The 17,558-nt window shown below is 38.6% G+C and overlaps 3 protein-coding genes across 6 annotated transcripts in view; all 3 read right to left on the bottom strand.

Moving 5' to 3' along the window:
* LOC116714024 (solute carrier family 25 member 53) lies at positions 1–2,991 on the bottom strand. The gene is made up of 2 exons (XM_032554323.1): positions 2,905–2,991; positions 1–1,649 (listed from the first exon to the last, which is right to left on the bottom strand). Exon 2 carries the CDS (start codon positions 1,640–1,642, stop codon positions 767–769), a length of 876 nt encoding a protein of 291 aa, XP_032410214.1. The 5' UTR covers positions 1,643–1,649; positions 2,905–2,991; the 3' UTR covers positions 1–766.
* Positions 2,992–5,021: 2,030 nt separating this feature from the next.
* prps1b (phosphoribosyl pyrophosphate synthetase 1B) lies at positions 5,022–9,913 on the bottom strand. 2 transcript variants are annotated; one of them, XM_032554320.1, is made up of 7 exons: positions 9,598–9,913; positions 9,012–9,201; positions 8,036–8,134; positions 7,287–7,411; positions 6,954–7,127; positions 6,255–6,414; positions 5,022–6,112 (listed from the first exon to the last, which is right to left on the bottom strand). In XM_032554320.1, the coding sequence occupies exons 1-7, from the start codon at positions 9,717–9,719 to the stop codon at positions 6,020–6,022; spliced, it is 963 nt and encodes a 320-aa protein (XP_032410211.1). In that variant the 5' UTR covers positions 9,720–9,913; the 3' UTR covers positions 5,022–6,019. The 2 variants fall into 2 exon arrangements, with proteins under 2 accessions (XP_032410211.1, XP_032410213.1); XM_032554322.1 differs by having other exon boundaries at positions 9,018–9,201; positions 9,598–9,912.
* A 1,086-nt stretch (positions 9,914–10,999) lies between these two features.
* The window catches only part of frmpd3 (FERM and PDZ domain containing 3), a 101,447-nt gene continuing 94,888 nt past the window's right edge, over positions 11,000–17,558 (bottom strand). For all 3 annotated transcript variants that reach the window (XM_032554317.1, XM_032554319.1, XM_032554318.1), the window contains one exon: positions 11,000–17,546. In XM_032554317.1, the coding sequence (XP_032410208.1) occupies positions 14,728–17,546 (2,819 nt within the window). In that variant the 3' untranslated portion in view covers positions 11,000–14,727. The remainder of the gene's footprint in view (positions 17,547–17,558) is intronic.

Genomic DNA, 17,558 nt, shown 5'->3' with positions numbered 1-17,558 from the left:
CATATTTGACATGCAGAACATCATTTTCTTTGTATTTCATTCATTCATAACAAATCAAGATTAATTGGTCCCAGAGGTTGGAGCCACGTTGGTCCAAAAATAAATCAAATTTTTAATGTTATACAACTCCAATGACAAAAAAAAAAAAAAAAAAAACGTAAAAAATTTTCTATGATGTTTCATCAACCATGTTTGCATTGGGTGGTTAAATACAAAGAAACTGATGATTATTTACACAGGAACTGGATCTAGGAGCTGGTGCTCCACCAATACACAGATACCTTGAACTTGAATTTAGCATTGCCAGTCAGAGTAACTGCAGAAAGGAAGTGTAAAAAAACAAACAAAAAAAAACCCCCAGTAAAATAACACTAATTTCAATTTCAAGTGAATGTTGTTTCACTTGCAATTGACATAACATTCACTATTAAACTTTCCTATCCAAGAGTTATTTTGTTGAGAAATACTTTCAACATTTAATTCTCTGTACAAGTTGCACAAAGGTATCCCACTGCATCAAACCTCAGTTTCCTGTGAAAACAATCATCAGCTTTCTTGCAAATAACGGCTCTAACACAGTCACAGGTCCAGGAGTAATTTTAACTGAGATATGGAACACCTGAGTTTTACTCTGACGAATCAGAATTTCTTCTGTAAGAAAGGCCTAGACTTCAAAAACCTACTAAATCAGAAGAACAAAGTCTTTTATTATATTTGCACTTAATGAGAAGTAGGGTTGATGCAGAATAACTTTCAGCATCCACGTTCAGGAGGATCCTTTCTGTTGTCTGTCATAAATAGCTGTGGTGATTCCCCACGTAATGCATGACCTTAGGATAACAAGGGTCCCTCCTCGATACAACAGAACCAAGCTATGATTCCGAGATTTCCACAGCTGCCTCCAACATGCAATGACACCCTTAACCTCTCCTCCCACCTGTGCTTGCATATTTGCTACCAGCACAGACAGAGGGTACAGAGTCAAGCTGATTACCATCGAGGTCAGCGTTCCTGAGACGAATGAGGAGGTCATGGGAGAGAGTCCCTGTCCCGCCACAATGGCACACACAGGCCCCTTCATGCCAAAATACAGGGAGCTGCCGAGGGCGTTGCGGGCTGCGATGGGCAGGAAGGCTCTGTAATAGCCCTGGCTTATCCTTTCTACTTTCAATTTCATGAGAACACTCCTCAAGGACGGCAGATGCTTGTCATTGTGGCCATTCTGCAGCACATTCTGAACTCGCTCGAATGGGGTGAAGACCACAGCTTCCACAATACCTGCCCCAAATCCAGCCAGAGCAGGTAGGGCAGCGGCCGAGGTGGTGGTTGACAGGGAAAGTTGACGGAGGAGTGTGTCCTGGAGGCCGAAGAGAAGAGTGCCATTCAGGGTCCGCATCAGGAGTGGTGGAACCATGCCCCTATAGAGCTTTAGAGGACCCTCTTTATAGAGCTGTCCCACCGCTTGCTGCACTGAGGCATTGTGGATCTGTTGACGGAAAATGGTCTTGTAGACGGGAAAAACAAATACGGTGGGGACCGTTGACAGCAAGCTGGAGGTTCCTCCGTGTAAGTAGCTTTGAAGGCGAATGATTGTGTTCTGAGGGCCTTCATCCCCTTGTTGGTGATCAGGGCTTCCTGCCATCCCTGAGCTTGGAAAATTAAATTTGCAAATCGTGTTAGTCTTGCACTGATATGAGACGAGCTCAGCAGAAAGCACAATATTTATACACCGATTCTATAAAATAAAATCCAAAATAAAAAAAAATAAAAAAACATAAGGAAGCAATTGGGACAAAATTTTTGTCATCTCAAATAAACAATCGTATTAATAATTTAGACATTGTGTTTCCCTGGGTCGAAGATATTAAATAACATACAGGCCCATTTATTCCACTCACAGCCCACTAGACTGGACAAGATTCATTTTATCACCACAAATCATGTAACAAGGAGTGGCACCAAAAGGATGAAGTCTCCATAACAAGCCTTGCATGCTGTCAATTGTATGACAATAAGTATAACAGGCATGCACTCAGCAGTGATGATTCTTATCAGGAATAAAGACATCTGTAGAAATATACTGCATTTATAAGTTACTCTTTAGAAAGGATAAATAGTATTTCTCATTCTAGTATTTTTTCTGAAATACTAGAATTATACGGCTTAAAATCTTTGGAACTGTAAGTCTGCTGTAATTTACATGCACAAGTGAAACTTGTATGGTTACAGCAGTAGTTTCCAATCCTGATTTTCAGGCCCCTTGACCTACAGATGTTAGGTCTCTGTTCCAGGTGAGCTGGAACAGAGTCACCTGATTCAAATGATTGCATGATTTCCTCTACATGTCATCTAGTGCTGCTGAAGCCTGTTAATCACCCTTTCATTAAAGTTAGGTGTGTATGGCAGCAAGCCAGGAGCCACCTTAGTCATGAAGGAGAAGAGAAGCTTGAAGACCAGGGTTGGGAACAACTGGGTTAGCGAGAATAACTGGCTCTAGCCCAGCTTCTGCCTGAATTCACCCCTGGTGATGAGTGCTCCCCTTTCCTGTTTTTATCATTTGATTCTGTTAGTTTTTAAATCAATCTAAACACATACTGTACTTCAAAAAGTAAATATCGTTAAAGGTAACGTACAATACAGAAACGTATATTTAAAGATTTTGAATTGTGGGGAAAAGAACCATCACGTTAAGTTGCATGTCATGTGCATGAAACAAAACTGCTTTAATTTTTTATGAATGCGCTCACAGTCGTCAGTCACACAAAAGATGGTAGTGGCTAAATGTGGTCTCAGTTAAATCCTGTACCGTTATTTTTATTTTTAAATTAAGGCCGCACAAACGTCTGTTTCACTTCCAGTGGACGAATTTAATATTTCAGCATTTGAAAACAGAAAGAGACTTACCGTTTCTATATGAGGCGCGGCTTTAAAAAATAACAGGATGCTCGAGGTTTAATCCGCCGGTGTCTCTGGTCCGCCCACCTCGATTTACGGATTGGTTACGTCACCAATCAGTCAATTACATCATCGCGTAATTCACCAGCGTGAGACACAAGATTTGTGTTAATCTAAACCTTTTTAACTGCCTTATGATGTAGCCGTGGAGAATGATTGCATTTGCTTGCTTTAGATATTTTACATAACAGTGCCGACAAACTATTAAGGTAATCTAAATGATAAATTACCAGGAGCCTCGTTTAAGAGCTCTACAAAATAATGCCTAATATATGGCAGGCCATTTAAACATAAAATCGACTTCACCATACACTCCAGATGTCCGATGACTAGACATATTTATTATTTTTTGAAGACACAAAATGCCTGTTTGAGTCATTTCTAATTACATAATTACATTCTGACTAATATAAATTGTGTCAGGTTTAGTTGCAGTCCGATGGAGACTTCAGTTCCAGATTTACAATGAATTACTATCTGTGAATTACTGATATGTCATCAATTAAATTATGACTAAAGAAAAGTTGAGATATCTCCTTTTGACTCTAATTAGTCATAATTCTAATTAGAGATATCTTAGATTTGACTAGTGGAAATTAACTTGCAGATATATTAAAAGCAAAAAATTACTATGTAAAACTAACTTAGAGATAAATATATCAAAAATAGATTTTTGATAATCCATCATTTTCAGATTGGGAATGGGTTGACAGTATAGCAGCTTCTCAAATTCGTTTTAAGTGCAATGAATACAGTGCGTGTATCGGAAAAGAATGCATAGAAAATTCCTTGCAGATTTTAAGGTTCAGGAAGTTTGCATTCTCTGCATATTCCAAACTAATGAGTACTTTCTGCATTGTCTGACAGTTTTGTGCACACCTCTGCAGGCAGCTGTTTGGACAGTTCATACGCAGGGAGGCTTATGCACGATTTCTTCATTCAGATATCTAAAAATTGAATTTTGACTACTAAGTTTGAGACATCTTTAATTGTGACTACAAATGTAGGTGACGCTTCAAATGATGTCATTTGTGATAACTTGAAAAGCATCTCAACTCATTAAAATCTAACTGAATATATTTTGCATTGTTCTTGTTACTGGTCAGAATGTGAAAGCAAATATCTTAAATTACCATTCAGGACAGTTAAACATGTAGTTGTATCTAAGTAAAACCCATCTAAAGTGGAACAGATTGTCAGACGAAATAGATTTTATGTTATAAACGCTTGCCATATTTAAAAAAAATTATATTTTATTGCGTTAGCATAAGGTGACACGCACGTTTTTTTTCCTGTAAAAAAATCCAACCCCTTCTTATTCTATGTAAATTTGGTTGGGTAAAATTAAAGTCCATTATAACAAATAAGTGCTTTCAACAAAGTTGTATTTGTCAGGTAATTTTATATGCAGAGTTGATGTCCCAATTACTAATTAGATTAGAAGGTTTTAAACACTGATATATGACAGGAGATTATACCTGTAATTATACCACCATTTGCAAAGCAAATAAAACTCTGTACAGGGGATTATTTCCACCCATAAAATAAAAGTTTGAAGTGAAATGAGAGTTTAGATAACACAGTTATGCTTCTAGAATGAAAGTTAATAAAGTTTCACTTCCTGTATGTCTGTCTGAAGCATAAAGTTACAAAAGAAAGAAACGGTTTTCACTTTTGCACATGCAAGCACAAATTGAGAACAAAAAAACATTTAGTTAGAAAACAGGCTTGGTTAATCATAGAAAGCCTTCTGAACTTGCCATACCTGCATGAGGCTCCTGTGTTTGGAGTATAAACATACTTTCCATGATTCATGCAGGCAAGAGCTCACTCCATCTCATTTTTTCCATCCCGACCATGAATTTGCAAAGCTTTTAACTCAAAAGCCTGATACACTTTTTCTTCACGTTTGCAAATCTGAACTGGTAAAACAGTATAAAGGTTTGCGGCTGTTATGCAAGAAAACCAGAAAAATCTCAGCTGGTTTGAAAACTTTTGCAAGGCGATGCAAAGTAAGCTCCATCTCTCAACAGTGACTAACTTACGATAAAAGACGAGCCCATAGATTTATTTTGGCATATTCAAATTTATTGAGAATGCATCCCTCAAACACTTGGTGCATTCCTTCTACTGTAAAAGAACAAAAAGACTTGAGTTTTGCACATTAATGACAACTTTTTTCTTCCAGACGTACAAAACAAAAACAAAAATAGCAGGTGAAGATTTCTGAAGGAAGCTCCAGCCCGCAGAGACTCCAGGCTAAAAACCTGACTACTTTTTTATCTTCATTTTAGACTCCAAAAAACCCCAAAAACAACAACTTTGGAGACACTGGGCATGCCCCACTCAATGAGGGCACCTCAAGAGTTGAAAGAAACATCCTAAAAAGATCTCGTTTTCAGCCTGCTAAGACACCTGAAAGCTGTTCATCAGTGAGAAAACTAAAAGCAAAGGAAGAAGAAAAGGGAGAGCAGTAGAAGACTAGAGGAGAATTCAATTTCATTTCAGACTTTTGAGGCACTCTTGGTTGAGTGGAGCTTCAGTGGCACTGTAAACTAGTTAAATGCACATTCATATGGAGTAACTGCAATCCTTCCAAGCAACAGAGAAACTGCACTCATTCATTGTAACAGAAAGCACTGTAACAGCTTTATATAACAGACGCTTCTCCTGAGCACTGGAACCTGCCGGGGGTATTTATAGAAGCTCTTTGACAACAAAGTGACATGACGATCAGGAGAAACCATGAGTTAAATGCACTGAAAGAAACACAAAGTTCACAGTGGATAAATACTTCATTTACCCATACACATAAATAAGCCTGTCTAAAACTGGTAGCTTGCACTTGCTTCGGCTCCCTGAACATCAAGGGATTTCATTTCAGACTTAAAGGGTGGAGGGTGGCGAGTGAGGGGGGGGTGCATTAGTAACAGACATGACGGCTGATTCATTCATTGGTTGTTTTCAACGTTGTTAATTAGCAGAACAGCTCTGTTAATGGTAGTGTTTGGGGGCATTCTCTCTTCTCGTATTTGGTATTAACTGAACACAGATGATGGCGTTGCTACAGGGGGACGTGGCTGAAAAGGTAAGACACGGATTCCCCGTTGTGAGTTCTGCGAATGGCCTCTGCTAGAATCATGGAGATGTCTATCACCTGGAGGAAGAAAAGAAACACATTACCAGAGCTGGATTGCACAAACTGTTCACCAAACTCAAGTGTCTGAATCACAAAAGTCTATTAAAAACTAAAATCCCCTTGCGCTATTCACATCTTCATTTTTTTTTTAATCTCAAACCTGTATTTTGGGACAATGCTTCATCTTCTCCTCCTGAGGGATTGTGTTGGTGACGACAACAGCTTCAAAACAGGCGTTGTTGATGCGTGAAATGGCTGGACCAGAAAAGATGCCGTGGGTCAGGATGGCATAAACCTTTGTGGCACCCGCAGAGATGAGTCTAGAGTGAAAGAAAGAGCACAGGAAATCAAACGTGTTTCAATACAAATGAAGTTCTCTCTGAGCCAAATTAACAAATGCCTAAGCCTTCTGTTGGGCTGCACATTTTCTTCAGGGTTCCTCCACATTTCTTTTCCAAGTCAAAATGTCACCCTTTATCAGACAATTTTTTAAATGTGTTTTAAAGTATAATTACAAAACTGTACTGAGGGTGGGATGGAGGGGAGATATGAATGACTACATGAATGATAGAAGGAAAAGATGAATGACAGTAGAACACAGAATAGACCGAAATGAACAGTTGAAGAGAAGGATGGGTGAATAGATAAAACAAATAAGAGATCATGGATGGATGGATGCAAGTTTTAGAGCATGTTACACCTAATACAATCAGGAAACAAGTATATTTTTTATATTCTATTTTCATTTTCCATACCTATCCAGACCTGGAAAATGTGTATATAAAATTCAATGCTAGCCAGAGTATTGCAGACTAAATAGGAGCAAGGTTTACTTAAAAAGTAATGTGAAGCAGCTTACTTATCGGCAGCATGGCAGATTGTCCCACAAGTGTCAGCCATGTCATCCACCAGAATTGCAACACGATCCCTCACATCTCCGACAAGAACCATACGGTCAACCTCGTTTGCCTTTTTCCTCTCCTTGTGAATTAGAGCAAAGTCCACATTCAACCTGTCTGCAATCGAGGTGACCCTGCAGAGGGAGGACACAGAGTTCACAAGCTGAAGGTAATCACTTCAATGGCTTGTTAAGGCAGTCTGTTCTGTCATAATTATTATTTTTTTTTAAATCGCTCATCTGGAGAACATTCTTTCAAAAAAAAAAAAAACACTTTAGCTAAACCCGGCATACCTCTTAGCTCCTCCTGCATCAGGTGACACAATGATGCAATTTTTCCATTCAAGGATATTCTCCTTGATCCATTTCAAGACAGCTGGCTCTGCGTACAAGTTATCCACAGGAATATCAAAGAATCCCTGGAAAAAAAATAAAATAAAAACACTCTGGTCAGTTCTCACAGACTTACTTCTCACTCTCCTAACCACTATGCAAATTCAAGGCAATGCAAATCTAAATTTGATTTGCACATGTGCAACGTGTGCCAAGCCAAAAGGTACCATCAGTACCCTTAAGACTATACATGGAAAATGTCTCATTTAGGTGTGTTTTCTGGCATGACTGCAGAGAGAAAAAAAAAACTTTATCAACCAAATTATGAACAGATTTTATGCTATATTAACAAATATGTGCTCTGTTTCACCATGACCATCGGAGTCAAACAAGAAAGACAGGACAGGTGAAGATCTTTACCTGAAACCAAGTCGTTACGGTTTCTAACTAAAATGAAGCCAAGTTACACTGTTTATTTACTAAGAAGTAAAACTGGGCAGAAGTCAATAAAAACGCCCTCATATAAAGCAGGCTAGGACAGAAGTGCAGTTTAGCGGTAACTGGAAGTAAAACTAACTGTGCCAAGTTTACTGCTAAAATAAAGGAGAAAAAAGCAAGACAAAAACAGGTACAGAAAGTCAAAACAAGACAGGTAAAAGAACGAACAAAATCCAGGTAGATTAGCCTTGTTTCAAGCTCCTGTGACCCACCTGTATCTGTGAGGCGTGCAAGTCCATTGTGATGATATGGTCTGCGCCTGACACAGACAACATGTTGGCCACCAGCTTGGCAGAGATAGGAGCCCGGCTCTGCGATGAAAACAGATCTCCTCGGTTACATGGAATAAAAAAAACTAGCAGGCATGGCTCATTTCTAAAAATAACGCTCAGCACCAGACTTCAGTCGTACCAGTAAAAGGATAAAATCTATACAAGTCTACACTAAATGCAGACAAATGATACTTACTTAATGTTAATAATGTATTTACTTATAAATAAGATGTATATATTGTAAGCATTTTTGTACTAATGTCTACGGCTAAGGAGATCACAAAAAAAATTAAAAAATCACTTTTGCTTGTGCATCTTATCTGACTACAATTTTTTCTTCCACTAAACATTCCATTATTGTGCTTCTTCATAGTGATCTAAATAGCAAATCCCCTCTTTAAACTTACACTCCTCTTAGTGAAGGGTGTCAATAGGTGTTTGCTAGACAACTGTCTAGTCAGGAGCCTCCATTATTGTAAAAACCTTAACGTAGCATTTCTGAATAACAAATAGTCTCTTCAAGTTATTATTCATAATCCATAATTTGCTTACAAACAGAAATAAACTGTTGAACTGTATCACTTGGTTTGATGAATACTTAAAACTTTATAATTTAATAAAAATAAATCCACTTTTTGATTATATTCAAATTAAGTGACCTGCGTGCGTACATGCACCGTACATTCCACTCATGCGATGCGATTTAAAGGCTGAAATAATAGTGAAGATGAACAAATGAAATAAAGTGGGAACTAAGCAGTGCAGTCAGAATGAGCTGATAACATCAGGCAAAAAACTAAAACTGAAAGTAAATGCGCCTGAAGGGCTGACTGCGGGTGGACATGTCTGTGGGCTTCTTGTCATGATTCTGGGTGACAAATGGCATGACAGAAGTAAGTAGACAAATATCCCTCACCCCCACCTTGTCCTTCTTGTCCTGGCGTGCATAAGGAAAGCAGGGGATGACAGCTGTGACCCTGGAGGCTGAGGCTATCTTGCAGGCATTGATCATAATCAGCAGCTCCATCAAATTGTCATTGATCTCCCCACAGCCGCTTTGGACAATGTAAACGTCTTCCCCTCGGACGCTCTCCCCGATCTCCACGCTGCCAGAGGAAGAGAAGTGAGAAAACAAACAGCACTTTGAGCCAAGCAAGCAGGACATATGAAACAGAACAAACAATGGCTTGTGTCCCCATGTGGTTTGGCCTGATCAAGGGTTACAGTGATGATAAGAAAAGTATGAAGACTCATGGGACACTACTCTTTTGGTTTTTAAGTGGATTAAATTATTTGAATGCTGCGGGTCTGCACGCTTGTCCATTAGACAAGTTAATGTGAGTTCTGATGCATGCGTGGACTACAAGTTCCTGAAAACACTGCGCGGCAATTTTCGCCGTGACACCGCTTCTCATAAACAGCTAACAAGTCGCTAGGTTACGACATTTAATCATAATTAGCATTTCCAAACCAACATAAAAAAATTTAAAAAAAAAGCTTACCATGTTTCTTGGTTGCTAAATTTCTTGGTGACAACCTTTCCCAGTTCAAGACCGAGGCGATCTGCTATTTTCTGAGAAAGATCCGGATGGGAGCTGCCGCTAAAAATCTTAATATTCGGCATTTTGTTGCGTCGCTTTGGGTCGTCGTTCGACACAGGGCGGGCTGCGGCAGCGAGAAGCTGTCGAGTCAGGGGGGAGAACTACAAAATATATCAACAGTTGATAAGCTACTCTTTACCGAGCCGTGCAGTTTCCCTACCTATCCTCCATTATGTCCCACACCTCGCGCGTGCAGCTCATTGTCGAAGGGCGCGCGCACGCTGCTTTCGCTTACGCTGTGCCGCGATTACGTCATCCTGGACAAGGGAACTGAAAAAGGTATCGTGCGCGAGCGAGGTCACTGAAAGCTGTTGACTGAGGAAACAAATGAAAAAATCACGAGAAATCCTGTCAGTATGCAGCTGTTATGGATTAAGCTATTTTTATTTTTTTATTTGCTTAAATTCTATGCAGTATTTTTATCATTTGTAAGATCCACAGAATTAAAAGTCATGATTTTCACATTGCTATTAAAGTATGCTGAAGGTTGTCCGTTTTGATCCTCTTTATATAAACCGATCTATAAAACTGGTGTTTCTGTCAATGGTCTGGCTTCTCAATATGGAACACACCCCTTTGTGCTCTGTTTCTAAATACAGCTCTGGAATCTGGGGATTGGCTTGGTGTTTCCATATCTACATAGATCTCTGTGACCTTTTTTGGGGTTGAAGTACATTGGTTTTTATCAAGCCGACGCCTATGAAACTACAAAATACATATACAATAATAAACTGACGTGCTTTGTGCAGTGCCCTAGCACTATTAAAACAGTGTGACTTTTTCTCAAATTGTCATATTATTACAAAAACAAATTTCAGTGTGTTTCATTTAAATTTTATGTGACTGACTTCATACAAAGTAGTGCAGACCTGTGGAATGGAAGGGAAGAACGCATGACAAAGTGTGTGTGCATTTGTTTTACTCCCCCTTTTTATGGCCAGACCACAAGATAAAATCCAGGCATTTCCCTCTGAAGGCACCTAGTTAATAATCTGCATGTGATTTATTCTAAATATTAAATGCTGTTCTATGAAGGCCTCAGAGGTCTGAAGCAGCGAAGAGGGCCATAGTAATACTGGCGCAGTTGCACCGATCCATAGCTAAAGTGGGAGTATCCTTTGATAGGACAATTATTTTCCTTGCAGCTCAAGGAAATAGATATAGGATGGAATGAATAAAGCAGGCTAACATTAAACAAATGAAGTGAAACAAAAAGTTCCAACCTTAAGACTATTAAAAATGTGTGAATGATAATTTAAATCCTGGTACGTGATATGTGTAAGGATTAACACATGGCCAGGGGTGCAGTGGTGCAACATTTTATTGGACATTTTAATATTAGGAGAGGGCGTATAAATCTTATCCTCTCTGTATCATGTTGACCTTTTGTGGATTAGAGATAATAAAAAAAATACAAAATACAGACCTGTGCATCAATATACTAAATTTAAAAATGATTGAAGGTATGTTTTATAATTATCTCATTATAGAAAACATGGTAAAAGCCCTAAGTTAATATAGACATTCAGGCATGTGATGATGTAAGCCTCTGACAGCCACTGTGAAGACATTTTATTTAAAAATTGTACATTGAACATTTATCATTTTTATAGTCATAAAGGTTTTGATTTATTAGGTAATTTCTTCTCTATCTTTGTGTTACACTAAGATTTTAATTAAAATTTTATATGTATGATTTTTAACATCAACATTTCTTTTGTGAATTATACTTAAAAGTTGCAACAATGCAAAAATCTTGATAGAGTTTCAATGTAATAAACTGAGAGTTGTTAATTAGGAACACCTGATTACTGTTAGTAGGTACTTTTTCTCACATCACCTCAAGAAAGTGGTTATCATGCTTGTGTGTATACTCAAAAGCTGGTTTTGAAATTTTAAGCAATCAAACCAACAACACAATATATAAACATTACTACTAGCGTGCGATTGAACATTTTACACTTTTAAGTCAACATTACTTTCTGCCCAAGGGAAATGAGGTATATTTCTTTGTTATCAATCTTGCATTTGTTAAAGGTTGCGTCAACAAAAATTGCATATTAAATTAAACTTCGTTCATTCAATGGCATTTCCAAATTCTTTGAAATAGTTTATATAATATTCTTTATTGCTCTTAAAACATGAATTAACTTTGTACACAGACAAAAGACCACAGTGTCGACAAGATCATTGACAGTGAATTAAGACAGGAATGAATAAGTGTACAAAAGAAAAACAAAAGACCAAGTCATGGTGGTCATCATTATGTGAATGAAACACAGACTGATCAACTTAGCACAGCGCTGGTCATTTCACTCCTTCACCAATTTGTACTTTTTTGTCGACCTTTTGGGTATGAAAAGGAGCTATCTAGAGACTGTTAGGTAGCCTCTAGAGGTTACATAGCCGCTGTGCATCAATTCATACTGTCCTTGGGGTTTTTATGGCAACCAAGAATTTAAAATAACTTAATCTTAACTACAATTAACCTACTATAAGAAAATCTTGTGACTCCTATAAACATTTATGAGCAGTTGATCACTGAAAGTCATTTTGCTTTGACTAAAGATCTTCATTAGACAATCTTCAAAGAGTCAACTGCCCAAACTGAGACCATAATCACGTTAAATGGAAATAGGGTAGTTTATAAATATATATAAAACATATTAATTGTAATTTTAAGTTTTTCATACTTTTAGTAATATTTTATGATTATTTGTTGCCATGCATAAATAAAATAATGATTTATCGGGAGAAATGTTTGGATACACAGTAGTGTATCTAAATACAGTAGGCACAAATTGGATGCACAATTTGGAGAAGGAACAAATTGACCTGAGGTCCATTTAGCAAAGCAACAGAAACAATGATAAACACAGAAAATGTTTCTTGAATGCTGAAATGTTCTCAGGCTGATGAGGAAACATTGTCTGATATTTTTTGTTTATAAAAATAAACATGTCCCATGCTTTGTACTGATATTCTTCAAAATATATGATTTCGCTATTAGCCTCTATGTTACATTTAGACTACAAATAATTACCTCACAGACATGTCCTATTTACAAAATAGTGAAGGGCTCGCATAAATCTTAATATTACAAGTAATGATTTAAAAGTATGTCTTATTCTCTCAAATATTTTATCACATCATTTACATCTGCTGTGTAAAATTATACATTCCCATACGGGATACCATTTGCAAATTGTGAACATGGTTCCTCTTTCAGTTTTGTCTGCTTTTCCCATTTAAAAAAATCTGTACATTATCATCACCTCCAGCTCCAACACGTGTCCCTGAAGGTTGCAAGGGAAAAAAATACGTACAGTGAGAAAAAGAACATTACATAACTGTTATGAAATTGCAGCATTAACAGCAAAGAAAAAAAACTGTTAAAAGAGAGTGCTGACAGAAAGTAGTGTCTTCTAAAGCCAGATTTCATTTCAGGGCTAGATTAAACAGTTATTTTCAATTAATAAATATGTGGTGAAGATTATATTTGCTGTATGATATTGTTTGTCTACTACTTTTAATCACATTACCCTTAGACTTACCTTTCGACCAGATTGACATACAGTTTATGGTAATAAGTTTCTTGAATTTTTGAAATAATTATTTAACCTTCTCTTCATTTTTACTGGTGCAGAAGAAATGCCACCAATAATTTTGTTTTATTGTACTTTCTTTTAACAGTCTCCATGATACATTATAGGCCAGCACAGGCATAAAGATCATTTTTAGCAATGCCAAGAGGATCTGACAAAAAGAAAGATTTCAGACAAGAAATGGTGTGTTAGTTTTATTAAAATACATAGAAAACTACTTTGTGTGTTTAAATATTTGCTAGATTGCACAATGTGTAACAGCACATAGAAAGCAGATTTTATTATATAGTATCTTAAAATATTAATAAAAATTAAAGAGTATCTTGAAACAGGTCAGCTTTAGCATTAAGGAGATGAACTGTTGTAATGTTGACTCAAGTAAAGTTTTCAGCAGCAGGATGAAACAAAAACACATATGTAAACATTAAAGGATACATTTAACTCCGAAAATCATTTTGAGGTTGTGCAAAATCCTAGTCACAGGCTTACTCACTTGCTAGTGAAGGTATTTATTAATGTCATTTACAATCAGTGAGATGCAAGTGAGTCATAAATTGATAAAGGTGTAAAGTACACAGTTCGTGTTACAAATTATACTGTAGTAAAGTCTTTTTTACAGCTGAGTGATGTAATTGCACTCATTACTGTACAGTGGATAAAACTGTGACTTGGGTCTCTGCTACATTGTCTGCTTCTGAACGTTTGTGTTTCATATCTGATTTTTTTGTAAAGAGAGAGTGAGGCCCCAGTAGTCAATATAATCACTTTTATAATTTTGTTTTTGCAGTTTCCAACTCATTTCCTTGCATTTTGGCCTGTACATTGTATGTCACACATTGCCAGCACAGCCAAAAGAGATCATGTTTGCATTACAACAGGTAACAAATTCCACAAACACATCACCACCTAACCAACCAACCCTTTGGACTATTCAGTTTACAGAAGTCGCTACTTGACAAGATCTCTGAACTATTTTAGTCCAACGCATACATGTACTTCTGATGTATTGTTAATTTTATAATTATATTACTTTAGTATATTTTAAATAAATGTATAATTCATTTTCTTCACCAACTTTATATTTGCTGTATAGACACAACTAAAATATACATAATATGTATATAAAATATTTTACTATACATATATGTATATATACTGTATATATACTGTATATTTCATCTTGTGAATGTTCATATGAGGTGATTAGCCCTGTATCACCCAGCCTGCTGTAGAGTTCTTGCTCCATTGTGCATTAGTTTGGTGTATATCTGTTTTCAAAACAAGGCTACCTCAGGGCCTGTAAACATGGGATGAAAGAGTTGCATTGCAATCGAATGATTCATTGCAGATTTAGTAAAAATTGTAAAAGCTAAATAAATAATGAATTTGGCTAAAGTAGCCACCCATGTTCCTGCCAGATTCATTCCTACTGTGCAGGCAGAGTTTTGATGGGTCGTGTAAGTGAGCTCATGTTATTGGTATTGGAGCAAATCTGAGGGCTCATTGTCTTTGTTGGCAAACTGCTTGAGTGTCCCATGGACTCTTCCGCTGCACGAAGAAGTAAAGTGTAGTTGATAGCGACTTCCTCAACTTTCCTCAACAGCTGTAGCCTTTGGGCGTCTGAGCGGACTCCTCTGACCAGTTTGATGAAGGTCTGAGTTAGTTCACATAACACCTGGAAGCTGTCTGAAACAACAGCAAGCATTCGTGTTGGGCTTTTTTCCACACTTGCCACTCGTCGACATGATGCCCTGAACTCTTTGAACCGCACCGCCAGTTCCTGTTTGTACTCTGCAATCCGTGAAGACTGAAGACGAGCTTCGCCGTCAGCATGTGGGCTGTTAGCACATTGTCGAAGGATAGCTAGCAACTCATTAGCATCCAGCTGAGCATTTAGAAAACCATCAGGTAAACTGAAACTTTTCCCTTGCAGAGCCTGTACACGTGCAAGGCTCCCTTCCAGTGTGCCACAGGTTCTTAGGTCGATGTCTTGTGTCTGTGGTTCCTCTTCCTCTTCCTCTACCTCCTCTTCTTCCCCACTGCAGTCCTCTGCATTTAAGACCTGGAGTGTTTTGCTTACAACAGGAAATGTGCGCGAGTCCATCTCCATTCCTGGAAGGACCTGTAGAGGTATGGAATATGAGAGTTCATCTTTCTCACTGCTTTCATCTGCGGCTTCACACTTCCTATAACAGAAACAAAATGAGCAGCATTTGTCTTTGTCATCACTATCTTCACTGGGCAATGTAAGCAAAACCTCCCCAGTTCCTTCTTTAGTATCACGTAGCAGTTCCTCTCCTTGAATGAAAAAGACACCCCTTTTCCCTTTACCGTCTGCCTGATGAGACTGAGTGTGAATTGGCTCTATAGGAGTGGGAAGCCTTAATCCTGTGGCCCTCACTCTTTCCATTTCTTTCTCCAGACTTTTGGGTTTTGGTTTCACCTCAGCATACACAGGTGTGTTCGAACTATTATCTAGCTCTCCAATGCTGTATCGTCTCTGAAGCTTTTTGTATTGTGGAGCTCCTATGCAGTCGGTTTGAGAAGTACAGGTGGGCAAGCAAGAGCTCTGGTCTCCCCTTGGCTCTCTTGACTCAAGACTGGTAGATCGTATTCTTGTGGTTTTGATCTCTAAAGTTTGAGGTCTCCTTGTAGCACTTTGGGTATGAGGAGTTTTGGAAACAGCTGGAGGGGTCTTTGAGATATTTCTCTCTCTGCCTCGATTTTTTGTCTCTGTGGTGGCGCCAACTGGTGTGTCAGGTAGTCGCATACCCCTGCACATTCGTTTACAGTCACAACTGCGTCGCTGCTCCCTGGATATCCCTGGAGCTTTAAGAACAGGACTGGTACGGAGTTGGCAGGCGCAAGGAGTGCCTGATGGCACAGGAGAGGATCTTTGGGGTATAAATTCCCCTTGTGATGACTTGGGCTTCAGCAATTCCTCTAAAAACTCTAGCTCATACTGCCGAACTTTTTGCAACTGTGCTCTTCGTTCATCTGTCTCTTTTCTCATTCTTGCAGGAAATGTTGCTGAAAGAAGGTTCCTAAAGCTCAAAAAAGGAGCATTGCGCTGTGACTTCTTGTCACTGCCTTGCTTCTTTGAGTCTCTAGCTGGAAGAGTGGAGACTTTTTCCACATTGGGACTTGGTGTTGTGAGATCATCTAAAAGAGGTAAGGATTTTACAGTGGATTTCTGATACTGTGTTTCTGAGTGGGATTTTACCTGGGCACCCTCAGTCTTGTTTTCAGATGTTTCTTTCCTTTCTACCTTTACAGGCAAATGAGGGGATAACTTACTTTGTATTTGAGGGCTTGCCTTTGCCAAAGTAGGATCAGCACCTACTCTTGTTGCATTTTCTTTATTATTTGCCAGTTGGAGGCCTTTGGCTCGAAGACGCTCATCATCTGTGGGGGAGGATGACTGAAACACTATCATCTTTTGGACCTGTGGGTCTTTTAGCCTTAGTTGAGATGTGGGTTCCTGTTGCACAGGGCATGTGCAGAAAAGGTCATCCACTGGCAGAAGATCTGCAGAGCTTGAAGGCTTCATGGTCTCACTGGAGGCAGTCGTGGCTTCTTGGCACATATTAGTGGAGATCTTGACAGAAACACTTGTGTCCACAGGCAAAATTTTAGGTAAGGCTTTGTGTATTGGCTCTATAGCAAGAGGTGCTGCTGTCTTAATCTTCACACCATCAGACAGGTTTTGAGATTGGGATATTTCTGAAGAGTTTGATATAGTCTGGTCAGCATTGACTTGAGTTGTCAGTGACGGATTAACTTTTTTAGGTTCTTCTGATTTCTTAGAATCAGGCTCAATTGTGTTTGCTTTGACAGATTCTGATATTGCTTTTAATTCTACTTTCTGTTCAGTCTGAGAAGTGTATTGAGTGCCACCTTGTTCTGTCACAACCCTAAGTATTGCTGAATCTTGGCCAGGGTTTACTTTAAAGGGAACAGTCTTACTCAGGATTACTTGCTTGGGTGGGCAACCAGCACGAATCTGACCCACAGTAAAAGCCCCAGTCCCTATGGTCTTTGCAGTGCAGCCAGGGATTGCCATGGGGAAGTCACGACGGCAGAGAATACGCTCCTTGTTGATATGGTGAGCTAGAAGATATGCCTGGTTCTGGTTTTGCTTCATTGCTGACACCATCTCAGAAACATCTGTCAATTCAGAGGAGTTGGTCTCATGCCCTGAATCCAGTGATGACTCAGGTGTAATGGCAGCTAAGACAATCAACCCTGAGGACGACA

This window comes from Xiphophorus hellerii, chromosome 23, assembly GCF_003331165.1.
Source record: "Xiphophorus hellerii strain 12219 chromosome 23, Xiphophorus_hellerii-4.1, whole genome shotgun sequence".
Taxonomy (NCBI): domain Eukaryota; kingdom Metazoa; phylum Chordata; class Actinopteri; order Cyprinodontiformes; family Poeciliidae; genus Xiphophorus; species Xiphophorus hellerii.
This window is presented reverse-complemented; position numbering and strand designations above follow the sequence as displayed.

What these genes read in the sequence shown, in the direction of transcription:
- LOC116714024 (XM_032554323.1), bottom strand. Translation starts at nt 1,642, where the DNA reads ATGGCAGGAAGCCCTGATCACCAACAAGGGGATGAAGGCCCTCAGAAC.
- prps1b (XM_032554320.1), bottom strand. Translation starts at nt 9,719, where the DNA reads ATGCCGAATATTAAGATTTTTAGCGGCAGCTCCCATCCGGATCTTTCT. An exon ending in GATGCAGGAGGAGCTAAGAG is followed by an intron (nt 7,128 to 7,286) that starts GTATGCCGGGTT and finishes CTCCCTCTGCAG; the next exon opens with GGTCACCTCGATTGCAGACA. An exon ending in AGCATTGTCCCAAAATACAG is followed by an intron (nt 6,113 to 6,254) that starts GTTTGAGATTAA and finishes TTCTTCCTCCAG; the next exon opens with GTGATAGACATCTCCATGAT.